Raw genomic sequence first — 26,893 nt, 5'->3', positions numbered from 1 at the left:
CGCCGTGCAGAAGTAGCCGCAGCCGGGGCAGCACTGGTGCTTCACCATCCGGCCCCGGTGGTCTTCACACAGCACCAGGAGCGGCGCCTTGCTGGACGGGCGCATCAGCTCGTGCTTGACCACGCTGTTGGTGCACCTGCCCAGCTGCAATCAGACAACACAGGTCAGCGACCGAGCCCCAGGCGGCTGAGCGGAGGCGAGTCCAGGGCGGACCTTGAGCACCGACGTGGGGTCGAGAGCACACATGCCCCAGAGAGGACAACCGCGTGACGGGTAGCCACGCAGGGTCAGAGCAGCTGCTGGTTAACTCGGCAAAATCGAACAGAACATCCTGAGTAAGTTGGGGTCTCCGCAGAGTAAAAAGAAAGACGCGCACCAGGCAGGCAGGCAGGCTGGAGCGCGAGGTTAGGGGCCGGCAGCAGGGAGCAGAGAGAGTCCCTGAGCCCTGCACGCAGTGGTGACACCAGAGCCAAGGCCACAACCAGGCTGCAGACGACGGGCCTTGGACGCAGCCCAGACAGGGTGCAGCCCAGGTGCCTACCAGCAGCAGCCCACCTGAGGCCTGACCAGGACCTCACTTCCTGCCCAGTGACTGATCAGCTGACCCAGCCCCCCTTCCTCCCCCCCAAGCACCTCCAGATAAAAGGAAGCCAGTGAGTCATGGGCCTCACACCCGATGACCCCCGAGGGATGGCTGCCCAGGGACGCTGAGGCGGGCAGAGCAGGGCACACCTGGTGAGAGGAGCACGGAGGCGGGCAGAGCGGGAGGAACAGGCACCAGCCCCGGAGAGCAGACCCGGCGGGAGCAAACACGAGCCCCCAGAGCGGGGAGGCCGGCGGGAGGCGAGGGTTTCCACGGGGTGCTCCGGGTGGAAGGCAGTTCCGACGGTCGAGCAACAAGTCAAAAGTGTACAAGAGGAAGCAGAGCTCCAGACGGAGGGACAGGCATGTCCCTGCCCCGAGACGACCCGCCAGGGCCCCACAGCCAAGGCGCCCCCAGCATCCAGGACCCCACCACCAGGACGAAGGCAGGCTGAGGACCTGCAGAGAAGACAAAGCAGGGCCACACCAGCAAACCAGAAGGAGAGGGTCTCGGTGCCCACAGGGAACACGTCAGGCCTGGACAGTGCTGCTCAGTGCTTAGAGCGCCAGCCCCGGACCTAAGGCCTGGATTCAATTCTGGCCAAGAGCCCGTACCTGGGTTGCAGGCTCATCCTGGTCCTGGTCAGGGTGCATGTGATGAGGCAACCCACCCACGTGTCTCTCTACCAGCGAAGTTTCTCTTGCTCGCTCTCTCTGCCCCCCACTTTCCTCCCTCCCTCTCTAAAAATCAATGGAAAATATATCCTCGGGTGAGGGGAAAGGAAATGAAAGCGAAGGGGAAGGGGAAGGGGAAGGAGAGGGGAAAGGGGAGGGGGAAGGGAAAGGGGAAGATAAGGGGGAAGGGGGAGGGGGAGGGGAAGCACGAATGCACGAGAGACAGCTAACCTGAGTCCCTCGGGTAAGAGAAACACAGCGCAGCAGGACCGGGCTCAGGAGCTCGGCACGGAGAGTGTGGATTTGGACCCGCCGTAGCAGACGCAGGAGTCGACAGAGAAAGACCTGGGCGGCCCAGGTATCTCACCATGAGCCGAGACGGGAGGAAATGCAAAGGGAAACACCAGAATAAAACGTGCTCACACGCACCCTCCACAAAGAGGGAGACGCCACCAAGTCTGAAACGGGGAAGAGAAATCAGCTAAACCTGAGACACAAAGGAAAGAAGAGGGGCAGCTGGCAGCTGTGAGACAAGTCGCACCCCAACACGGGCACCCGAGCCCAGAGCCGAGAGAGAACAGGCTGAAAAGCAAACTGCTACAGGCAAGAATTTTCTAGGAATAAGCAGTTCACAGAACTCTCACGAGGATCAACACCACGAGAAAAACGAAAGAGCAGCACCACCACCCCTCGGCCAAAGACGGGGGACCCTGGCGGCGGCCAGGCCTCCCACACGCACAGGAACCAGGTCAGACAGCTCCGCGCATCGCCAGGAGCCCCGGGAGTCACCGGCCAACGCCGCCAGTGCTGACCGCTCTCCACGAAAACACCTGCCAGAAATGAAGGCAAAATACGGACTTTTCACACACGCCAAAGGGAGAATCCACGATGAGCAGGCTGCCGCCAGGAAAAAATTAACACAGACGCAGGGTCTTCGGACACGAGGGGATGACCCGAGGGAGCCGGGACCTGCGCGAGGCCTGAAGCTGCAGGTGACAGAGGCTGCGCGTCCGTCCGTCTGAAAGCCAGAGGGCGAGTTAAGGCAACGGCAGCCGTGTGCGGTGGGACGGCAGCAACACGAAACTAAAACGTGGACAAGACAGGAGGGAGAGCTCAGCCACGGAAGATGGTACGTGAAGTGGTACAGCACCAGTTGAAGGGAAATCTCAGGGCAACCACTAAAAACGTTAGAAAAAGACCCAAATAATAAAGCCAACCATGGAATAAATTACAATCACAAGACATTCCAAAGCAAAAGGCTCACCATGAAGAAAAAGGAACAGCAGATGGCTTCGTCCTAACTCCAGCAAAGTATTAGCTGTGATCCGACTCCTCCCTGATCACACTAAATGAGGATGCCCACGCCGACCATGGAACAACAGGGACCCCGCACCTCGCACAGAAGACTAACCCCACGTGCTATGTAGTCGCTGCAAACGTGAGGGTGGAGGCCGCGAGGGCAGGAGCCTCCACGGGGAGCCGGCGTCTTACTGGTGACCCAACGCCCGGGCGTCACCGCACAGAGACGGCGGGAGGCTGTTTGCGAGACCACAGGGCCTGGGCTGCAGAGCCGACACCAGCAGGACCAGCACGCAGGACGGAGCCCGAGACCCACCAGAGGCCCGAGCAGCAGGCCCCTGGCCGGGTGGGGTTCCTCGGCTGCATGCACCTGTCAGGCCGAGAACGACGCACAGGTGACGGCCTCAAGCAAACGGCGGGCGGCAGAGAGACCAAGGCGCTGGCTCACAAAGGGCTGCTGACACCTGAGGACGAGACAGCGGAGCACCGAGACAAACCCCGTTTGAGGGAAGAGCTGCAGCCCCAGGATTTCCTGGGTCCCACACAGAACAGTCGGAGCAGGTGGACAGCAACCCCCAAGAAGACTTTGCTTTCAGGGAGCTTTTACACTCTTAAGCCCTAGAGTGCCGGGGAGCGCCATCGTTCCTCCCGTCTTTCCCCAAAAGTGCCGGGAGCGCCATCAAAGCTTCGAAATGGCGTCCAGTTCTAAGTCTGCTTTTATTAGTGAAGATGATGTTGCTAAATATGTCAACGCAGTAAAGGTTTCCTTAAGTTTTTGAGTATGTAACTTCATTTACTTGCAATTCATAATTTTTTTCCTAAACTGTAAAATCAGCAGAGATGCCTTGGCAATTTTAGCATATTTCCTAGGATATTGGTTGGCATTCACAGGGTTAAAGTTACTGAGTTGCCAAAGAGCTTTGTCCAACAGGCATAGCTACTGGTATTTGCCACATTGGAAATTAGAACGTCTCTTCTTTTTAAACCTTGTATTATTGAGATATTGCAGGTGTCCCCGGTTTTTCCCCATTGGCCCCTCCATCCAGTTCCCGCCCTGCCCCGGGATTCACCATCCTGTGTCCAAGGGTAAGATCTTGAATTAATCTCCAGCCTCCCTTCCGAGATTCGTGAGTCTGTCTGTTCCATGCTCCCATGCCTCTGATTCTATTTTATTTACCACTTTATTTTGTTCATTAGGTTTCTTGTTTGATTTTTAGATTCAATTATCATACCTATTGCCATGTTATTGTTCATATTTTATATTTCTTCTTCCTCCTCCTCCTGTTCTTGAAGAATGCCCTTCAGCATTTCATGAATACTGGTTGGACTCTGCACTTCCTGGACTTGTAAGTTTATTTTTCATCAGGTAGGGGAAGTTCTGTCATTATTTCTTCAAATAGGTTTTCAGTATCTTGCTCTCTCCTCCTTCTGGCACCCCTATAATTCGGATGTTGGTTGGCTTGAAGTTGGCCCAGAGGCTCCTTACACTATCTTCATATTTTTTTAATCTTTTTTCTGTTGTTCTTCTGATTGGGTATTTTTTGCTTCCTCATATTCCAAATCATTGATTTGATTCTCAGAATCCTCTACTGTTGAATCCCTGTAAATCATTACTTATTTCAGTCAGTGTGTGCTTCATTTCTGACTGGTCCTTTTTCATATCTTGGACATTCTCACTGAGATCCTTGAAGGTCTTACTGAGATCCATGAGGAATCCTGTAACCATGGTTTTGAACTCTGTATCCCGTAGTCTGCTTGCTTCCATTTCTTTCATTTGTGACGTTTGTCTCTGCATTTTGGCTGCTCCCGTGTTTGTTTCTAAGTATCACGTAGAGATGCTGTGTGTCCTGGAAGTGGCAGTGGTCTTGTGTAGTATGTGTCCTGTAGGCCCGGTGGCTCAGCCTGTGTGGGCTGTGTGCACAGTCTCTTAGCTGAGCCTTGATTGCTGTTGGAGTCGTTGGGAGGAGTTGACCTCCAGGCCAATTGGCTGTGAGGACCAGCTGCAACTACAATGGGAGAGCTGCTGTGCAGGAGACACCCCTATGGAGCAGGACTGGCTTCATATGGAGCAGTGGGGCTTTGGTGGTGAATCTGCCCCTTGTGGGTGGCTTGTGGGTGTGCAGAGTTGTAAATCTGGTATAGTCTGAAGCTGTCATGCTGGTGCACTGGCTCTAGGGCGTCCCGGGTGGTGCAAAGTCAGCCACTGCCTGGGGCCACTTGGCAGGAGCTACAGAGAAATCTGCAGATTCCTCCTATTTGTATTTGGCCTGGAGGTGCCCAAAGGAGGCCCAGTTGTGAAGCAAGGCAGGCTAGTGACGGGGCTTAAGCCTTTAATTGATGGGTTTGGGGCATGCTGACCCAGAAGCAGCTTGTTTGAGAGATTTTAGCAAAGTCTGAAGCCTGAGCCAGGACAGGCCATTCATATGGAAAAACTGCTGAGACTATCTCCCTCCCAATTAAAAAAAAAAAACAACCAACACAGGTGGGTTTCAGACCAGCCCTTTCCATGCCTCATCCCTCCTACCAGTCTCCATGTGCTTTCTTCTTTATTTCTCTAGTTGTAGGACTTGCATTCAGCCAGCTTTCAGGTGGTTCTGAGTGATAATTGTTCTGTATTTCAGTTGTAATTTTGATGTACTTGTGAGAGGTGGTAAGTACAGGTGTTTACCTACACCATGATCTTGGTTCTTGGAAATTAAAATTTTTTAATAATTTATTTTAAAATAGCAATATATCTATCATACACTAACATAAAAAACTTATTTCCAAAACAGCAACAAAATTTTTTAATATAATTTTATTGATTTCAGAGGAGAGAGAGAAACATCAATGATGAGAGAGAATCACTGATCGGCTGCCTCCTGCATGCCCCACACTGGGATCGAGCCCACAAACCAGGCCTGTGCCATGACCGGGAATTAAACCCTGACTTCCAGTTGAGAGGCAGATTTAGTCATGGACATGGTCAACCACCTCAGTAAAGCTGGAGGGATTGTTGTGTTGAATAAACTGGTGGTTAAAAAAAATTAATTAAAAAAGAAAACAGGAACATAGTCATTTCTTAGAAGACTGGTTGTATCCTAGCCCGTTTGGCTCAGTGGAGAGAGTGTCGGTCTGTGGACCAAAGGGTCCCAGGTTTGATTCCGGTCAAGGGCATATACCTCGGTTGTAGGCTCCTCCCTGGTCAGGGTGTGTGCAGGAGGCAACCAATTGATGTATTTCTCTCACATTGATATTTCTGTCTTTCCTTCCCTCTTCCACTCTTTGAAAATCAATGGAAAATATCCTAGGTGAGGATTAATTAAAAAAAAAATAAAAAAAGGACTGGTTGCACTGGAAAATCTCCACCATCTTCCAGTTTCAGAGTGGCTCCTGCGAAGTCCACAGGTGTCTTGCGCTCTTAATGGTTCTGCAACACCATGGAAACGACTGATTCCAGAATCACACGGACCTGCACACCTAGGAAATGCTCCGGGCCCTTTGAGAGAAGCAGTGAAATGCACGGAACCTCTCAGCATCGCAAGGACAGTCATGGCCCCAGGAAAGGTCCCACGTGAAGAGGGCATGTGCGCCAAAGATGGGACTGTTTGAGCACCAATAAGAATGAAACACAAAAATGAAACCCCAAATATATTCATGTAGCCCAGCCGGTGTGGCTAAGTGATTGAGCGTCGGCCTATGAACCAGGAGATCACTGGTTCGATTCCCATCAGGGCATAGGCCTGGGTTGTGTGCTCGATCCCTAGGAGAGGGCGTGCAGGAGGCAGCTGATGGATGTTTCTCTCTCATCAGTTTCTATTTCTCTCCCTTCATCTCTCTCTAAAACCAATAAAAACATAAAAAGTTAAATACATATCTATATATATTCAGTCCACAATGATGTTTGAAAGGGAGAACTGGTCAACCTCCAAAGAGGATGGGAACACGTTTCCCAGCCCGAAGGACTGGGAAACGAACAAAACACTCGAGATGGTGTGAGACACTGGAGGAGAAGACAAGCCTTCCTGTAAAACCACCCGAATAACAGAACCCTCACGGCCAGCCACCCCCACTTTAAAACGCCAAAGAACTAACACAGACATCAGAGACACAGCCAGTCAGCACAGTCCACGAGGAGCCGAGGAACGGGCGGGCTGCAGAGGTCGCTGGGCACCAGCTCTTTGCTTGGAAAATGAAGAAACTGAGCAGCAGCTGTGATGCTGTGTGCCGTGGGGGTGTCCTCAGGGCCAGCAGAGGGGAGGTCTTCTGTGCCAGAGTCCCAGCCAGGACTGCGGGAGGAATGGCAGTGCCCGAGGGCACGGGAAGGCTGAGGACTAAAGGCGGGGCCACTGGCGGCCACACAGACCTGCTCCAGAGCATTCTGGGCAGCAGGAAATGGACAGAGCTGAAGCATGGCACCTGAACCTCAGGTGCTCGGGCCACGGGACGAGGACCCGATGTGACAGATGGGAAGCCTCAGCCCCAGCGTCCAGGTGGGTCCAGGTCGCCCAGCAGCGTGGACAGGAGAGGAGCGGCGGCGAGAGTGTTTGGGTGAAAAGAGGCAGAAACATAGGACACACACAGCAAATGCCACACGAGGACTTTGGGGAAAAACTGTAAGAGGACGGTTTTTCAGACACATCTGACTCTGAACTGGGCATTATGTAACAGGAAGTCACTATTTCTGTTACATGAGAAATGTCCTTTTTTTAGGGAGACGCATCCTGAAATATTTAGTGGTATGTGGGTCTGCACTGGAATGCCAGCTCACAGCCAGGATGAGGGCCGAGGGCGACGAGTCGGGCTGCAGATGGCAGAGGCGGTTAGGGTTAGGCGGGGCCAGGCGTGTGAGTGCCTCTGTCACGGAGGAAAGTCCTGGGAGAGGGCGGGTGGGTCTGTGGACAAGCTGAGTGACGGGTGCTGCAGGCTCGCCGGCCGCCGGCCCATCCACGTCTGCACCGGCAGCAGGTCGATCCTCTGCTGGAGCATGAGCCTCACCCAGGCAGGCATGGCACCACTGGCATCGCCTCCCTAAGAGCTCTCCACCCGGGTCTGGGTTTCCAGGATGTCACCTCTGCTGCCTGCCAGGCTCTGCGCCATAAGCTCGGGGCACTGCCATGCCCCTGCTCAGCTAATGAAAGTCAACGCTCACCTCGTGGTCCACGCTCTCCAGGGCCATGCACTGGTTGTTGGCCAGAGTGGTGATCTCTCGGCTTTTCGGGGTCTCCATCCGGCAGCTGCAGAGGGGCACTTCCTGGAGGCCGTCCGTCTCCCCCGCGTCGGGACCGTTAGCCAGCCCTGGAGTCAGACACACGAGAGCGCCCCCACCAGTGGGACGTGTGCCGGCTTCGCTCCGTCCGCTGACACCCACCCCCACAGTGAAGCGCAGTCCACAGAGGGACCAATTCCCGGCCTCTGCCATCTCAGGACAGGGAAATGCGAGCCACACGGTGCTGTGCTGGCAACGTTCCGGGGGGGGGCCACAGGACAAGAACGCCAACCAGGGACAGGAAGGCAAGACGGGGCCGGCCGAGTCACAGCCTGACGCTCACCTGTTGGGGAGGGCAGCGTTCCCTTGACACGGAGATCCAGGGAGTCCAGAGACACTTCCATGTACCCCGCACTGTCCCCCGGGGCCGCCGGCTCTGCGCTCCCCGAAGAAGACGTGTACGCTTCAGGACCTGCGTTCAAAGGCACCACTGTGAACGCCACGCCCCCAGACGCGGTGCCAATCAATCTGCTCCACTCAGCCATCACTGCAACTGTGGCCCAGGCCACCACTCCCCACCTTCCTGCACACTGTGTGAGCCTCCATGTCCACACACGGCGCATGGGAGGGTCTGTGTCAAAACCTGTCTCTGATGGACCCCAGCCCGAGCCCAGCTGGCCCAACAGCCCGGAGGACGGTGAGCACAGGATGAGTATGCTCCACAACCCTCAGGTCAGGCCAGACGCTGAGCAGCAGCCAAGGAACAGCCCGCGCGTGCCGACTCCTGGGACCAGGAAGGACTTGGGGCGTCTGCCGCCAGACCGGGGTATAGGAGAAGGTCGCCCTCGGGACAGGCCCAGGGAAGGCATCTGTGCACGAGGAGGCCCTGGAGCCGCCACTGTGGGGCCCTCACCGCGGAGCCAGGGAAGGAAAGCTGCTCGGACACAGAACCCCGAGCCCAGCGAGGGCAGATGCCCCACGCACCGAGCTCCATCAGCGTCGCAGCTCTTCTTTCAGTGGCCAGGGAACAGGGCATCGCCCGCTGAGGGGAGGCATCACACCTCTGAGTGCCGCCACCTTCTGCCCTGGGTCTGGGACAGGCAGGGAGCCAGCGCCCGTGAGGAGTAGCCGTCCACCTGAGGGCAGGAGGGTCTGTGCCATTTTAAGCCTCACAGAGAGAACACGTCCCAACTCCCGGGTGAGTGCTCAGGCGCGCGCTGTGCACGTCACACCAAGAAGGCAAAGATGACGCCTCTGCGCCGAAGGTACGTTCCCTCTCGGACCTGCACCTGCGTGTCAGCCGGCAGGAAGAGCCACGCCAGGCAGATGGCCTGAGGGGTAAGCCGTGACGAGAGAGGAACCGTCCGGGAAGGAGCATGAGGTTCAAGGAGGCCCCGACACCTAAGTCCAGGCTCACACTGTGACAGTCACACACAGCGCCCGCATATGCCTCCCCGATATCCACTCGGCAAAGCTACCTCTACCTCAGGGGAATGAAGGACAGCTGAAGTAATCAGGAAAACGATGGAGTGCTGCAGCTTGTGGTGCAGACGGATGGACGGACGGCCGGACGGAAGAGACAAGACCGTCCAGAAATGCCCAGCACTGTCAGCACAGGTGGGAAGGTGAGAAGAGGAAGTCCACACAGCCATAGCGCCGCCCGCACACGGCACGTGCACTGGACCCGCCTCCCAGCACAGGCACCAGCTCAGCGGCATCGGAGACCCACGATAGGGCTCAGACGGGAACTTCAAGAAAAGATGGGACAAAGTCTTTGTGCCGACAGTTAGCACGAGGCCTCTGAGGTCACACACAGCAGAACGTGGGAAGAGTGCAGTCAGAAGTGAGACTTCAGCGCACTTTAAGCTTTTACGCGGCGCGCACTCACAGAACGCACTTCCCAGAAGACCGTGATCCCTGGGAAGGCACACATCGATCTCACACGAACGAAAGAATAAACACTTTCCCAAAGAAGACGCAGAAAGTAAACGTGCGCCCAGCGCAGATGAGGAAACTGAGGCCACGGCGCTGGAGCAGAGCGGGCGGCCAGGACCCTAGCAGGGGCCTGCGCGCTGCCCAGAGAGGACAACGCTTTGGAAACGTTTCCCACCAAGTCAGACACCACATGACTCGGCCCCTCCAGGCTAAACGTGGACCCAAGACGCTGAGAGCATCTGCTCCAAGAGACACGGACACAAGTGGGCACAGCTCTTCCCTCAGAAACAGCCCCAACTGGGAAGAACCCAACTCCCCAGCAGGCAAAGGACCCGCACACCGTGGACAGCCCTGGCCTGGTCTCCCTCTGGCCGCCCAGCCCCGCCGGCAACGTGGCTGCCTCCCCAACAGCTACGCACACAGCCGCTGCCTGAGAGACAGGCACCTCCCGATCATCCACACAAAGACCCACGGTGTGACCTGCCTGAACGAGCGAGGCAGGGTGACTGGGGACAGCAGGCTGGCATAGGCGGGGACCTGCCAGCTGTGCACCTGAGTGTCATACACTGTCCCCAATGCCAAGTCCTCTGAAACCAAGTGGCTGCAGTAGCCCCGCCCCCAGGCCTGCTGACCTTCTGGGTCTGAGGGCCATGTCCTTCCTGTGTCCCTTCACAAAAAGACCTCTGAAGCCGGGAATCTGAGCTGGGGCCGAAAGCCACCATGTGGGCCGAGGCACTGCCCGCGGGACCGGAGGTCCACACAGGCCCCAATGCCCTGTCTGCACAGGGCAGGTGATGGATGATCCCGTCAGCTCCACAGCCACCAAGGAAGCCAGGGACTGAGTGCCACAGGGTTACGGTCACCTGGGTGTCTGCACCAAAGGAATGTCAAACATCATTCCTCTTCCTTAACCAGACCAGTCCTCCGGAGCCCCGCCTCCCGCCGGCCCGGCTCCCCCAGGGCTCCCGGTGGGCAGGGCTCACCCAGCGCGCTGCTCGGCTTCCTCCTGCTTCTCCGCCGCCTCTTCCTGGCCGGCTTGATCCAGGGGCTGTCAGGCTTCCCTTTCCTCTTGAGGAACTTCTTCTTGATGCTGGACTCAGAGCTCTGGACCAAAGGGGCAGGAACAGGGAGCTGAGCGGAGGGACCTCAGACGGCCCACGCGCTGCAGTTCTGTTTTCGCGCGAACAGAATACCTGCCATGTCCTGATTCTGCAACTAGAAAATCAATTTCACTTTCAGACATTCTTTCCCGGATCCCATTCTTACAGACCGGGGCTTTCCCCCAACATCACTCCAGGCTCAGTCATCTTACAGGCCCCGAAAAGGCTCGGAGCATCGGAATGGAACGGAGAAGTCTTGAGTTTGGCTCAGGGAGCGCCTACGCGCCGAGACCCAGCCCACATGCTGCGCTGCCTGTTCTGAGAGGCGCCTCCGAGCTCCGGAACCCGCCTGGAGCGCAGTGCGGGCGGGGGCAGCACGCCTCTAGCCTTCACGATGGTTTGAGTGTTTCTAAAACCTAAGTGGGGAAGGGCATCCACCTGCCACGAATGACAGACAGACGCACAGTGGGGACCGCCAGCCCTGCAGCTGGTCTAGTGCAAGGACCTCAGGCTCCCTGCCTGCTGTGGGCAGAACCTGGAGAGAACGTGTTCACGAGACACAAAGGCGCACCAGGTGCAGGGCCTGGCCTTCCCGCTCACCGCCCTGGTGCTGGACCGTGTCGGTGCTCCGCCCAGTGAGGCCCTCTCAACAGCCCACCACCCCGTGCCCCTGCCCTCTGGGCGCTCCTGGATGGCAAAGCTTCACAAAGAACTGTGGCAAGCACTGCACCCAGAGCTCCCGTCACGTCACACCGTCACCAAGTCCGTGTCCTCCCTCCTCTCATCCGCCCCAGACCAGCTGACACCACATGCCACCTGCTGGCTCCTAAGAGCTTCTCCATCCACGTGACCCCAGGTCCCGAGCTTCCTTCCTGAAGCTCGGAGGACCCTCCGGACTGAGGACCCACGTGTCTGGCCATGGTGCCCAGGCTCCATCCCTCCCCATTTCCAAGCTCCCCATCCCACCCAGGGCCCTGCCTCCGTGACATCTCTGCCTGGCTGCCCAGTGGTAACAACAGACTTGCCCTCGCTCCGTGCCTCGCCCCTGCCACACCCAGCCCCCCGACAGGTGGTTCTTCCTGACACCTCACACCTTCCTTCCTCACAGCCGCGGCAGAGTCTGGGGGACCCCCTGCCGGCCCTGCCCTGGCCTGTCCGCGGTGCCGCTCCTGCTCCTTCCCGAGGCCGCCCGCATCTGCCTGCGCCCGCGAGGCCCTGCTTCCTCCCCACGCGGACACAATGCATGGCGCTGTCTCCGGTTCACTGGGCTACAAACACAAAGCCAGAATGCACCGCTGGTTACCAGGTCGGACTCGTCTCCGTCCTCCTCCTCCTCCCCGGTGCCGGCCGACTCCTCCTCCTCAGACTCGCCATCCATCTGCCCAGCCGCACAACAAGCCAAAAAGAAAACAGAAACTAATGAGACGCTCCAGTGGCAGCGATTCCACAAAACCACATTTTGCCGGCGCTCCTGCCCCGCCCCGAGCGACTGCTGGGGTGCTCCTTCGGTCAGCGCTGAAGACGAGTGCGCCTGGCGCATCACCTGGTGGTCCTGAGCGTAGAATTCGGTTGGAAAGTAACAAAGCACACACAGTGAAAAGGTGTCAGAGGTTACAAAATCACAATGACCCCTTCCCCCACAGACACACCCGAGAGCCCAGTCTGGCTCAGGGCCTTCAGCCCGTGTGCACACACGTGGCCTGAACACAAGAGCGCGTCTCTGTCTGGTCAGATAATGGGCCGTCAAATGCAGTTTTGCGAATGTTATGTCTTCTCATTAAAAATGTGTTTTGGAATTCTTTCCATATCAAAACAACACAGAGACCTTATTCTGGCTGCTTGTCTCCTTTTCTATCCACACGCACACACTGTTGGTGTAGAAGTGGCCAAAGTACATGCGAGCACCCATGTGCCCCTTCTCACCGGTCCTGGAGGCGGGGACCAGGACGTGGCACGCACATGCTGGCCTGGTTCCGTGGGGGCACGTGGTGATGCCGTCAGCCCCCATCGAGGCACACCCAGCGCTCCACACTGCGGCTGTGTCCTGAGCCAGCAGGACCCTCCGTCCGGGACCAGCCCCAGGCAGACGCTGCTTCACTGCGCCCTCCACCTCCCCGCCAGGTCTCGGGGCCTTACCGCGTCCGCATTTCCACTGGGTTCTTGCTTTCTTACCGACTGTGGGAAGCTACACACACAGGATGCTAATGTGGTGGCTGCTGACCATCACAGATGTCTTCTGGGTTGAGTTCTTTGAGCTTTGCTTCTGGTCTTCCTGGCATAAACTGGAGGTGTGACCTGGACCAGTCACACGTGCCCCCCTTTCCCTTCGGGGCTCTGGGTCTGGCCCTGCACCAGGCCTTCCTCACTGGCCATCAGAAAAGTCCCAGCATCCCCTCCCACCAGGCAGCATTTGTGTCGACACTAAATCTTCTGGAATTTACTTTTGTAAGTCACAGCTTCACTGGGAAGTGATTCACTTAACCCGGAAACTCATCGTTTTAAAGTGTCCGACGGGGTGGTTTTCACTATGTTCGGGGAGCAGCCATCACCCCACCCAATTCCAGAAAGGTGACATTTGTGAGGAACCATCAAGCAGGAGCCCACATCTGTTTTTCCCCAACGATCAGCCGATTGTTCCAACATTTACTGAACTGTCATGGTCCCCAGACGACTATCTAAACCCTATTCCCACAATAAACTCGGTCCTTACATACAAACGGCTGCTATGGCCCATCCACTCCCTCCCGCCCTCCCTCCTCACAAGCCCCGTTTCGGTGGCGGCCTTGTCTCGGCACCACGGCCCTCGCTCCCATCTTGCTGTCACCATGCCTCGCTCTTGTGGGTCCTGGGGGAACGGTTCTGGTCCGCACACAGTCACACTGGTCCTCCCCCAGACAAACAGTGGGTCTTCCACGCACTTGTCTCTTTTCTGAACTACTTTCAGAGAGGTCTTAGTTTTCTTCTTCCAGGTAACAAACATTTCTTGTTATATGTATGCCAAGTGCGCTGGTGACAGTACATCATTACAATCATACTTTTCAGTTTTTAGGTGAGATGCTGTGGTTTTGTTTCTCAGATCTTGCCCTTCGAAGATCCACACTGAAGTATCTGCTTCGAGACGACCTTTACCGGACAAATAGAGCGGCCACGTGCTGTGCGCCCACCGTTTCCACGTCTGCACGCCTGACCGTCTGTGAGGCCGCGCCCAGCCCCTGCCTCGCTCCAGGCTTCTGAGCCGGGAGCACAGGGAGCGGCTGGGATCCAGCTGCCTGCCTTCTCCGGCCGCGGTCTTGCCACTGGGAGGCACCTCCACCCTCAGCATATGCTTTTCTCTGGTCCTTCCCAACAGGAACGTTTCCTGCTGGTCTCGTCCCAAGAGGTCTCGGGGACCAGAGCTGCGGGTTCATGGCGGGAGACAGCGGCCGCCCTCCCCATCTTCCTCCTCCTGTTAGAAATGCTTTAAGATGCTCACCACTGAGTGGTACAGTAACCTTTCTGGTAGGATCCAGATAGCTTCGGTCAGGTTATTTAATGTGCTATCTTTAAGTTTTGTTGGGTAGTTTTTTATTTTAGCCCTAGCAGGTTGCTCAGTGGTTACAGCATCAGCCCGTAGACTGAAGGGTCAATTCCGGTCAAGGGCATGTACCTCAGCTGCAGGCTCGATCCCCGGCCCCAGTCAGGGAACATGTGAAAGGCAACCAATGGATGTGTCTCTCTCTCCCCCTCCCTTCTCGTCTCTCTAAAAAATCAATGGAAAAAATATCCTCGGGCGAGGATTCACAACAACAACAAAAGATTGAGCAATGAAACCACCAGTTAAAACAAGCAGCTTAACAACTTAGTTGCCCAGCTGGTCCCGAAGTGCCGTGAGAGACCGTGAAGGAAGGAGCAGGGGACTTTGTAGGGTCGCTGGGTAACTGCACACACAACAGCTGCCAAGAAGGCAACACCGAAAACCTGAGCAAACGGGGAGGAGAAGGGAGCGGGCCGAACAGCCGGGTCTGATGCTGCACCGAGAGCTGAAGCACCAGCGAGCAAGGAAGACGGCCCGCGGCCCGCGAAGGCTCAGGGGCGGGGAGGCCAGAGGAGACCCTGACCCAGCAGGCCCGACCCCAATCGCCAGACCCAGCTCCAACCCCAGGCTACAAAGTGAGGGTTGCACCTCACCCCACCCCGCGCTCAAAACGCCTGGGACCCCCAGCTGCCTGCCACATGACCAGGCCCTGAAACTGGCCTCTAATCCAAACAGCAAGCGCTGGTCCCACCAATGAGAAGGCCGGCGCCGTGGGAGGAACACACGGCGGGGGCCCCCTTCCTACCAAGTGGTTTCAGAGCATAACCAACCCCAGGGCACAAGGCTACACACAGAGCGGCGTCCGGTGGGAACACACTCGGAAGGGGAGGAAGTCTGACCGCGAAGTCGTGCGGATCCCACGCGGTCCCACGCGTGGGCAGCCAGCAGGCACCTCGGGGGGACTCCACGAGCTGTGTTCGGGTCTCGGAACCACCTCATTTTCTGGAAAATTACTAAGAACACCAGAGTGCCTCTTTGGTGTGTTATGCCCATTAATATTTTCTGTCACAGAAATTTAAACTGAGAATGTTTAAACCACAGCACAGCTCCAATAAACGGCAGTATAAAAGGCAACTACGATTTTAGCATTTTACAGTCATACTTTGGACACCAAGATGGCCTGAGAGGGCCTCGGAGAACTGGGATGACTTTAAAAACGACCATGACAGCCCTGGCCAGTTTGGCTCCATGGACAGAGAGCATCGGCCTGTGGACTGAGCGTCTGGGGTTCAATTCCATCAAGGCCACATGCTCAGGCTGTGGGCTCCATTCCCAGTAGGGGGCACAGGAGGCAGCCAATCAATGACTCTCTCTCACCATTGATGTTTCTATCTCTCTCCCTCCCCTTTCCTCTCTGAAATAAAAATATTTTTAAAAAACCACCGTGACATAACAATGACAATGAACTAACAATACAAACAAACGCACAAACATAACACTGCAGAGATGAGCCACACTAATACGCGGCCCAGCAGGGTCCATCTGCACCGAGGCAGGGCGGGTACGAGGGCGGCAGGGCTCAGGGGGTGACCTGGGTGGACACTCAGGCATGGCATTCTGGGGTCACTGGCAAACTGAACCCTTATCATTCCTGGGGTCACGAAGTCATCACCAAACCCCAAACCCAAGCTGGCTCCACAAGGAGCCGCTGAAACACAGGAGCTCTCTGGCCTTCTGCCTTCCATCTGCTCGCCACTAAGTCCTGCAAACAGGCCCGTACCCTTCAGCCTCCTCTGAGCCAGTCCCCACTCTCACCATGGCCACCGTCTGACACACCCCAGCTGTCCGACCGACACCGCGTTAGGGCCGCGGAGTGTCGTCAGGACGGCTGGCACGTGTGCCGTCTCTCACTGGGACGGCCCTGTTCAATCTACTTGTGCTCACTGTCCTGCTAACTCAGGCCGTCCCTGCGTCTTGTTTTGTTTCCCAGTGGCCACAGTGTCTTCTTTCATCCCACTTCGTTTCCTGACTCTTTTGTAAGCTTAAGGTTGCTTTAGTTTCCCCTTTATAACTACGTCTAGTATTCAGTGTCCAGACTCCCTCTTAAAGATGAGACTCTGGATCAAAATAAAGAATCCGGACATAGACTCAAATTCGTATGCCACGCTGTATATGACAATGGCGCTTTTTAAACCAGCCAGGGGAAATCAGTCAATAATGCTGTTGACATACGTGGACAGCCATTTCGAGGGAATGGGTTCCATAAAATTCAGCCATTTTGAGTGCATTAACTTTACATTTTATCACCAAATAAATTCTGTATGTCAAATATTCATAAACAAAAGATGAAATCCATGCAGTATTAGAAGATAGCTCACGTCAACTGACCCACAAGTGCAAGTCCGTGTACCAGCAGGAGATGAGGAGCTAGGCCGCGAGCCCCTGGCAAGGCTGGAGGACAAGCCCGCCTGGAGCTGACGCCCACCCCTACATCCACGCGACGCTCCTGGTGCCACATCGTCACAGATGCACAACCACAGACGATGGGAGAGAATGCCCAGTGGGGCTCGGAGCAGTGACTGCGTTGGCTTAACAGTCCAGCTTAAAGGTGACCGAGAGTTTCCTCAACCGAGTCTGCTCCGTGGCACAGTAAGAGCACAACGATCTACGTCCCCAGCTCCCAATGCCCCTCGTCTACCCCTCAGAACTGAGCGCGCACAAATGCTCACCCAAACACCCACATCTGCTCAGAAACCACACCCACCCAGGGCCCTGGAGACCCTGGCCAGGGAGGAGCCCCAGGACCACCTGCAGGCAGTTCCTGGCTGACAGGGCCCCGATGTTGCGGCTGTGACCGCACTGCCACCCGGCCACCTCCTGGAGCTGGTCCTCCCTCATAACAAGGACACGCCTGGCATCTGGGACACACCAGGTGGTACCGATCGCATGCACCTTAGCAGCCCTGGATGCTGCTTGCTCCGACCAGGAGAACAGGGACTCTCGTCAGTTCCTCAGCGGGGGGAGGGCTGCCCCGGGGAGGGGTCGCACCGGCCAGCAGCAAGCACCACGAGCAGTCGGCCACAAGTGAGTCCTGTCCACCCAGAGCCTAAGGCGCTCCATCCATGCCCTTCAATACACAGGCACAGGGAGACACACGCTTCTCCATTAAAAGAAACTAATCTAAAATGCAAGAAAAGTAAACAAAAACTCAAGTCAGACGCAGACAGGGACTTGAGGGCGGCCTAGAAGGCCCATTGCTGACTCCCAGGCCCACGATGGTCCACTCCGGAGCCTCCTGACCACGGAGGGAAAGGCCTACCTTCTGGGTGCGGTCACTCCCCGACACGCTCTCTTTGGAAGTCCTGCTGTCCTCCGTGGGAAAGGCAGCAGCCTGCTCGGCGCCCTGGTCCTCCTCCTCGTCCAGCTCCTCGGAGTCCTCCTCCTCCGAGTCCATCTCCATGCTCTCCCCGTTCACGTGGAGGGTGCTGTCGCCCAGGTCCTTCTCGCTCTGGAACAGGCAGGGGGACATGCGTCACGCGGAGCCGGGAGCAGGACAGCCCGCTGGCCCCCAGGGCAGGGCGCCGCCACCACCTGGACGGCAGGCGTGGCCTGGAGCAGAGGCGCCTGAGAGCCTAGGCTCCTTCAGAAGGGACCATGGCCTCCCCCTCACCCTGGGTCTGTCGGCCACAGACCGTCCTGGACAGACACACGGCACCGCCGCGCCCTCACCTTGGAGCCGGCAGTGGAGTGAGTTATGCTCTTAAACATCTCAATCACCGTCCTCTGTTTTAATACTTTGGTCTTTTTCCTGGGAACCAGACTATAGGTTCCCATTCTTCGTTTTTTCTTTCGAGACACTGCAGCTGCTAAAACAAAAGGCAAGGAAGCTAAAAAAAAAAAAAGTCAAAAGGAGAAAAGAAAGAAAAAGAGGTGCCATTCAAATGTGTTTTCCAGGTAGGGGACAGCTCACAGACCTGTCCACCAACATTCAGCACAGACACAGGGACGGGAGAGGGCAGGGGCGCTCACGGGCCGTCCGTTTAATTCACAATAAAACACTGAGCTGTACAGATGCAAATGAGACCCTGAAAGCCCCGCCCCTGCACAGTGCCCTTCCCGCCACCTGCCTCCTCGCTCCGTCCACCACCGGAAGGGCAGTGGTGGACAACAGCTGGAACCAAACACTTTTTTTAAAGTTCCAGGGTTTAGAAGTTTCTGAAACCCACCGAGAGACACTGCTTCCTTTGCTGAAAAGGGCATTCACAGGGCACCTGGCAAAAGCTGGCCACGAGTCGCGGCACGGCTACCGCCCGTGGTGGCAGTGCCGTTTTCAGGGACACTATACTGTCACTGTAGGAAGCAACACTGAAGTATCGAGAGGCCAAAGGGGCCAATGTCTGCACCCCGGCTCCTGGGTCAGGAGTCACGTGGGGGGAGCACATGGCTGTGCCGGTGCTGAAACGGGCGCAGAGATGCCGGCCGAGGCCCTGCACCGGCCGGAAGTACTTTAAAGCCTGGAAGGCATACCGCTCTGACCCTGGACACGCCCAGGCAGCCTATGGGAAACCGGGGGGGTGAGGGGGGGCGCGCATCAGCCGCACCCCCGCAACCAGGCTGACAAGGCTCACCTGCATGTCTGCGCCCCACATGCGCGAGCCTCATGCAAAGGGCCTTTCTACACTGAAGGGGGCCGTCCTGTCTGCAGGAACTGTGTCCCAGTAGCTCAAGAGCGAGCCCCCGCCACCTCAAGGCACATCCACCAGCCTCCTCGGGTGGGGCCACCGTGCAGCCACCTGCCCCAAAAGTCCCAACCAAAACCACGTTCAGCCACTGCCCCAAGGGCACGAACAGAAGCAGGCTTAGGAGAGCAAGGACGCCCACAGGAAAGGGGTGGACAACAGCTGGAGCCAGAGCACCACTCCCCGCACCCTCCACCCACAGGCCCCCAATATCACCGGGAGTTCCCCCGCCAGCGTCTTCCACCCAACAGGGCGACCAGGGCAGTGAGGGTCCATCATGGAGGCCATCTTCATGTGAGACTGACAAGGCAGGGGGGAGGCTGCAGGTTTCCAGGGGAGCCCAGGACCCACCGACGCCAGCGGCGCCCTCCCCTACGCACACTCACACTCAGAGTCACACATGGCTCTGGTTCGGCAGGTGCAGGTGGGAGACACATGTCCAGAGACGCCCATGCTGGGCCCTCACCTGTCTGTGACTTCGTGGGGGCCACGCAGCACTGGTTCTGAGGTAGCGGCTGATGAAGGGGCGGGAAGGGGGGCAAAAGCTGCTGCCGTCCAAACTCAGAAACGTCCTCGCTGTTCCCCTCCGCGGGCTCCTCAAGACCTCGAGTTTCTCGGGGGTCCTTGCTGGCTGCGGGCTTCAGGACAGAGACAGTCAGTGACCGCAATGACACACCAGCAGCCGCACGGAGACCGGCCTCCGGCACAGCTCCTTCCGGCCAACACCCCGCCACCGAGATGAGTTACCGTGAGAGGCAGGAGGAAGTGGCGCCCGGCTCCGGGGACTGGACGGGTCAGCACCGTGAGCTAAGAACGGTGTCTACATTTTTAAAGGGAAGGAGAAGCAGCAGCAGTGACCCCGCGTGGCAAAACCCTAAGTACTTCTGCCTGGCCCTGTGCACAAGTTCGCCAGCCCTACTTATTAATAAGTTATGACTAAAAGTACCCTCAATGGGCGGCATCAAAAGATCTCTGATCGCCCTGAGCGCACCCCCAAATGGCACAACAGAAAAATCACACGGCATCTCTGTCTCTGCTGAGTGTACAGACTCCTCACCCTGTCCTTGTGCTCAGCCTGCCGAGGCCCCAGCAGCCTGGATCCGATGTCCAGCCTCCGGCCCTGCAGTCATGCCACAGCCACCCACAGCCTGGAGGGGGGTGGATCTGAAATCCCACTCGGCCTAACCAGGTCCACCGCGCACACGGGAGGTGCAACAAAGAGTCCAGGTAAGCATCCTCAACAAGTGATGCTGGGAACTGGACATCCGCACACACAAGAACGGAGATGGACCTTCACATCACACTAGGTACAAAAATTAACTCAAAACGATCAAAGACCCAAAACTACAAAAACTCTTAGAAGAAAACAGTGGGGAAGCTTCGTGACACTGGATTTGGTGGTGATTTCTTGGACATGACACCAAATGTATAGGCAACAAAAGAATAAATGGGCAAATTAGACTTTTCAAAATTAAAATGTTCTGTGCATCAAAGGACACAATCAATAGAACAAAAAGGCAACCCTCTCCAAAGGCACACCAATGCCACCAGCAAACGTGAAGATGCTCGGCCTCACCCGTCACCAGGAAAACGCAAGTCAAATCCACAGGAGCCCGGCCAGGGCCCAGGGGCGAGCACAGACCTATGAAGTAGGGGTCGCAGTTCCATCCCCAGTCGGGCACAGGCCCAGGTTTGCAGGCTTGATCCCCAGTAGGGAGCGTGCAGGAGGCAGCTGATCAATGATTCTCATCGTTGATGTTTCTCTCTCCCCCTCTCCCTTCCTCTCTGAAATCAATAAAAATATATATATTTTTAAAACTCACAATGAGATAGATAGCACCTCATACCCATTAAAATGGCTACTTTCGAAAAACAACCACCATAAAATTATCCATGATGCCTCAATTACAACACACACAGGAAAAGCAGGTGCTGGCGAGGGGGTGGACACTGTAGCTGGTCCCTGCTGGCGGCCATGTGCAAGGTGCAGCTGCTGCAGGACAGTGGAGAGGCCTCGGAAAGGTAACTACAGACGCAGGCCGCCCGGCAGTCCCACTCCTGGGCCGACACCCGGAAGAATGGAAACCAGGGCCTCAGGAGGCACTTGTACACGACGGCGCAGAGCAGCGCTGCTCACAGGAGCCAGGGCTGACGTCGCAGAGGCCCGGCGAAGCCCCTGTGGTCCATCCGCACAGCACAGCACTGAGAAGGAAGGCCTCTCTGCTCCTGCTACAGCCGATGCCTTCGGGGACATGACGCGGAGGGAGAGAAACAGACTCGAAGGACAAGCCCTGTGGGTCCCACACACATGAGGTCCCTGGAGTCAGACCCACAGAGACCGACAATCCCTGGTGGTGGGCGGGTGGGGACAGTGTCCATCTGGGAAGATGAGAAGGTCCTAGAGCCGTTGATGGGGGTTCCACACCGTGAACGTCCTTCACGTCCAGAACTGGACACTCAGCACTGGCTAAGATGGTGTATTTTATGCTGTGTGTGTTTTCATTGGCTGGGCTCACGGTCCAGGCGGCGGCTGACCCGCGGCTCTAGCTGGCCCCTGGCGCGCCCCTCTACCCCCTCTATCAAGGACGCGCTCCCACCTAATCCAAGTGCTGCTCCTTCCACAGCCTCCACCCTCCGGCCATGGCACAGGGAGCACTGTTTCAATGTAACTCCTTCGCCCTGCAAAATGCTGACAGGTTTGTCTAACAGTCCCTGAACACAGGCATCACATTCTGCTCCCTGATGTCCCCTCAGATCAGCAGCTTGAGGACAAATGAAGGCATGGTCGTAGAGAAAACAAACCCTGAGGGGAAACGGCCACACAGGCTGCTGAGGGACAAACCTGTCCTTTAAGATGTTATTTAGAAAATCTAAAAAACAACAACAAAAAGCAAGATTCTCGATTTTGTTAGGGCTCTATTATTGAAAAAGTAAAAACATGAGCCAAGAACTTCCTCCCACAGAGGCTGCCTTGATGGGTCCTGGGCACCCCACCCAAGCCTGAGCCCCTCCCCGACAGAGTACAGAGTACAGCTGTCACACTCCCAGAGCACACCTGCGTCACACCTGCCGCCCACCCGCACCAGGCTGGCCCAGGCCCCACCCGTCACCCCAACTGGCACAGGGTCCAGTCCTCGCCACCCGCCCGTGTCCCGGCGGCCACCTTCTGCGACGGGGGTGAGCCCTCACAGCACAGACCACGGCTCCTTCCAGACAAGCGGGCGCGACCGCACAGGGCGGCAGTGACTACGCTGAGGATGGCGGGGAACTCCACGAACTGGCTGCACCTTTTTCTCAGAACCTGGGGAATTCTGGGGGCACATGTGGGAGGAGGGGGTGTGGTGACACAGATAGAAGGAGAAAGCTAAGGGGCCACTGTGCTGATGCCCCTGCAGTGTGTGCAACTCAGGCAGAGAAAGGGGGCTGCACTGGCCGGGCATTTCCTCCTCCCCCAAGGAGCACAGTTTCCAGGCTGTGGAGCAGTGGGCGTGGCCTTCAGGAAAACAGTTTCCAAGCCTCAAACCCTTCCATACTCTTTTCCTACAACTGACCAGCTGGAGAATGTTCAGGAATTTCCAACAAAATGATGTGTTGCAGCCAACTGCATACTAATAATCATAATTAACTCAATTCAAAACAAAGCTAACACTTAATAAGCACATGGTCAGAGAAACTCGATATTAAATTTCAAATTGCTTTCTTTCACTAGAGCAGCGGTTCTCAACCTGTGGGTCGCAACCCCTTTGGGAGTCGAACGACCCTTTCACAGGGGTCGCCTAAGACCATCGGAAAACACATATATAATTACATATTGTTTTTGTAATGAATCACTATGCTTTAATGATGTTCCATTTCTAACAATGAAATTGGGGGTCACCACAACATGGGGAACTGTATGAAAGGGTCGCGGCGTTAGGAAGGTTGAGGACCACTGCCCTAGAGAAGCCTGATGAGGTGACAAAAGATCCTCAAGAATGAAAATGTGGAAGAATAAACACCTGGAAGAGGGAATGGAATAAAAGTCTACTTTCGCGGAGATTAAATAAGTGATGTGACATTTCTCACAAGCATTGTGAGAATGATAATGGTGGACCAAAAAGAAAGTAGGCACAAAAAATGAACTTCATCTAAACCTCACCCTAATACAACAATTAACTTGAAATGAATCCTATATTTAAAGTTCACATGAAAGTAAAAAGCTCCTCAGAACCAGAGAAACCTGGGGACCAGGGCTTGTGAGCTCTTGGACGTGACACCGAACGCGTCAGCCATGGGAGGAGGAGCTTCCCTCTTTGCGGGCTGGACCCCATCAACAGGAAGAACTTCCCGCGAGACTCTGAGAGCATGAAGACACGCACGGGCCAGGGAGTCGGCAGACGCAGACCCAGCACCGGCTCCTGTCTGCGCTCACAAGACACGCGGTAAACCCAGGAATGGGCGTGAAGGACACACAATGGCCACCAGCGTGTGCAGAATTAAACCACAACGAAGTCTCACAGCCAAAATTAACACGGCGGCAACCCCCCCAGCGCTGGAGAGGAACTGGGCTGCTCAGCCCATGCTGGGGGTGTAACATGCCATGGCTTGTCTGGAAGGTGGCTTGGCAATTGCTTATATAACTAAATCTCCAATACCACATGATCCTGCAATTGTGCTCCTGGATTAACAGAGAAATGAAAACATAGGTCCAGACAAGAATGTGTGCAAGCCTTGGCTGGGTGGCTCAGTGGGTTGGAGCATCACCTCGTGCACCAAAAGGTTGCGGGTTCAATCCTCAGTCGAGGTGCATAGGGGAGGCAACTGATAGATGTTTCTCTCTCTTTTTCCCTTCCACTCTAAAAATCAATGGAAAAAATATCCTCAAGTGAGCATTAACAAAAAAATAGAGTAATACAAAAGATAGCTAAGAACACTATGAAAAAAGTAGCGGTGAAAATTAAAAATATCAATATATGAAATGACCAGCAAAAATGTCAAAACTGGAACCCGGTGAGGTGCCACGCGAGAAGGCAGAAGACCCACGTCCACGGACAGAGCAGCGCACAGAGCATGTTCCTGGCGCTGAGGAGACGCGCAGCCAGGCCCTCAGGGCCCACCGGGAGGCGGCCCAGAGGGAAGCACAGGGCCCTGCGGACGATGGACAGACAGAGAGACGGGCAGCAGCGTGCTCACCAGTAATGCCTGTGCGAGAAACCCCAGGGGACCTGACCACAAGCCTGAATCCACAGGAGGGGAGACGCACAGCCCTGCAGGCCCTCAGAGTGCAGGTGGCATGCGGGCTCACAGTCGTGGAACAGCAGCAAAGGCAACTGGCTTGGCGTGAATCCGGAACGTGCCGCCTATTCTCGGCACCAAGCCCTCAGCTGCTGGCTGGGTGCAAGGGCAGAGACCTGGACGTGTCTTCAGTGCAGTCGCCCGTGCCTCCGTCCGAGACACTGTGGCCCTGGCTCACCCACTTCCTGCCTACTCACCTCCCGGGGAGACGGCGTGCGCTCAGGGATGGAAGGAAGTCCCCAGCCCAAGCAGGAGTGGAGTCGCGATGCGTTTACTTGCGGGCCACAGGCACCACCCAGAGCACAGCCCAGAGAGCCGGCTGAGGGCCCGGCCGCTGCCCCTCCGACTGTGAGCAGCATCTCCTAACCTCCCACCCACAGCGGCCACCCATTGCTGCCCTTCTCCCTCCTGCACTGACGCCCACCTGCCAGGGCACAGACAGAGAAGACAAAGGACGCTGCCCCTGCCCCGCCCCGACGGGCGCATTACCAGGCCCAGGACGGACTTCGGCATGGTCTTCCGAGCCCTATGAACCTTGACATCTGCACCCAGGGCCGTGGGCTTCTTGTCCTCTGAGTCTCTGCTCCCTTCCCCGGGCCTGGCTGGCGCGGCGGCTGGCGTTTGAGAGAGCACACTGGGAGTCCGCCCTTTGCCAGCCGCTCCTGGGAGAGTCTTTGCAGCATGGCCAGGTAGGGAGGGTGCCAAGGTGCTGGGGACCCGCAGGGCCGGCTCCTGCAGGGCTGGTTTACTCAGGAAGTACCCGTTGCTCCCGATGACGGCCGTCTGCGTGAGGTCGTCAGCCGGGTCGTGGTTCTGCTTCCCCACGTCCGCGTCTCTTTCTGAAACCCCGTTCTCCGCTATCCGGGTCAGCTTATTGGGACCTTCCTGGGGGCTGGCGTTTGCATTGTCCTGAGTGTGCTCAGCTGGGGTGACATGCCTGCCTGTATCACTCCTTTCACAGGACCCGTTGGTGGCCCCGTCTGCAGCCACGTAGGCATCTTCGCCCGGCTTCTCGGGGGAGCCTTCATCGGCAGCCATAGAGAGCTCTGCAACAGAGGGGGAGTCAGATGCTACAAAAACCAGTGACCCATCTCCATGCAGGCAAATGGCTTGAACAGGCATTTCTCCAAAGAAGATACACAAGTGACTAATAAGCACATGGAAAGATGCTCAAGATCATCAGGGAAATACAGAGGAGAATCACCAGGGTGGTGCTGCCAAAGAAGGTAAGGCCACGGCTGCGGGGGCGGAGGACGGAGCCCCACAAGGCTGGAGGCATGCAGCGTGGTTGGCTGCTGCGGACATGTTTGGCCGCTCCCTGGCCGCACTCACCACTGGAGTTAAAAAAGGCCTGAGGGGAGCGAGGAGGACGTGCTTCCCCAGCCTCGTCAGCGTGTGGCTGCAAGCACCGCGCAGCACGCCCTCTGGTGGGCGCACCCCCTGTCCCCAGCACTGTTCAGGTGCCGCCCGAGCGGCTTCGGCTGAGGGACTGAGTGAAGCTGCCAGCACCGGGTCCATGACCACTCAGCCTGGCTGTTCTGGGGGGACCTGAAGGGCTGCTTTTCACTCCTCGATGAGGCTTTCTCTCCCTAGACCTTGCGTGTGCCTGGGAGGGGCGAGGGGAGAAGCTAGACGGGGCGGACCCCCCTTACCTTCCTCTCCCAGCAGCTCGGTCTTCACGCAGCAGTCCTGCCTGGTCTCCCCCTTGGCCGGAACTGCCTGCTAAAGGGAAACAACTGTCAGACCGGAACCTGCGAGGCAGACCAGCCATTCGCCACCATGACTTCTCTGAATAGAGTCCTGAACCCAAACCACGTCCCAGTCACTGTGGTGGCTGGACAGCGCGGGCCCTGCGGGAGGAGGGTCGGGACAGGTGAGGGCGCACGGCCCTGGGCTGTGGAGCCACTGTAGCAAGCAGTGTGCTCGCACCAGGATTTCGGAGTGTGTTCTACTGTGACAGGGACCCACCCGGGTTTCTAATGTCCAACAACCTACGTTACAGAGCCGGTAAACGAGGTCGCCCTGAATCACCCAGGGCTGGTCCATGCGGCAGCCTCCTGGGATGGCCGTGAGAGACAAACTCTTGCCCCGGGAAGGTCAGCCTCTGGTGAGACATGAGCATTACTCGGAAGGCTCTGTCCAGGCCCTCCAGCCACCGCAGTGGCCACTGCAAGGCCACGAACGAGAAGGCAGTGCCATGCGCCTCTGGGGGCCAGATGATGCAGACCCCAGGTTTCCCGCTGAGAGCTCCAGAACCCAAGGCATGACCCACGGGCGTGACACGTGTGTTACTGACTCCTCACTGGGCGGCCACGTCCAGCAGCAGCACAGGAGGCAGCGAGACGTGCGGTTCCAGCCACAGCAGATGCCCGGTTCTGCACTGCCCCTGCTCCTCTCTGCTTCAGACGCCGCCACCCGAGACCTGGGCCAGGGCTGGCCTCGTCCCCGGAGAGGTGCTGCCCACGCCGAGTGGGGGCTCACTCGCAGACGCATCTCCCGGCCAGGACACTCCTGCGATGGAGAGCGCTCTGCACCCACTGCCTAATGGTAAGCTATTCCCAACGCAGCAGTTCACTAGCTCATTGTC

At 56.8% G+C, this 26,893-nt stretch overlaps 1 protein-coding gene across 1 annotated transcript in view; it reads right to left on the bottom strand.

The window, feature by feature from the left end:
- Positions 1-26,352, bottom strand: part of EHMT1 (euchromatic histone-lysine N-methyltransferase 1) — a 48,722-nt gene extending 22,370 nt beyond the window's left edge. Inside the window, 11 exon segments of the mRNA XM_015572354.1 lie at positions 2-144; positions 7,688-7,833; positions 8,088-8,216; positions 10,663-10,783; positions 12,083-12,157; positions 17,613-17,801; positions 18,023-18,159; positions 19,499-19,670; positions 24,796-25,352; positions 25,959-26,028; positions 26,302-26,352. Coding sequence (XP_015427840.1) covers positions 2-144; positions 7,688-7,833; positions 8,088-8,216; positions 10,663-10,783; positions 12,083-12,157; positions 17,613-17,801; positions 18,023-18,159; positions 19,499-19,670; positions 24,796-25,352; positions 25,959-26,028; positions 26,302-26,352 — 1,790 coding nt within the window.
- Positions 26,353-26,893: the final 541 nt, after the last annotated feature.

The sequence above is a fragment of the Myotis davidii genome, unplaced genomic scaffold (assembly GCF_000327345.1).
Source record: "Myotis davidii unplaced genomic scaffold, ASM32734v1 scaffold609, whole genome shotgun sequence".
NCBI lineage: Eukaryota > Metazoa > Chordata > Mammalia > Chiroptera > Vespertilionidae > Myotis > Myotis davidii.
The sequence above is the reverse complement of the archived record's forward strand: the minus strand, read 5'-3'. Positions and strand labels throughout refer to the sequence as shown.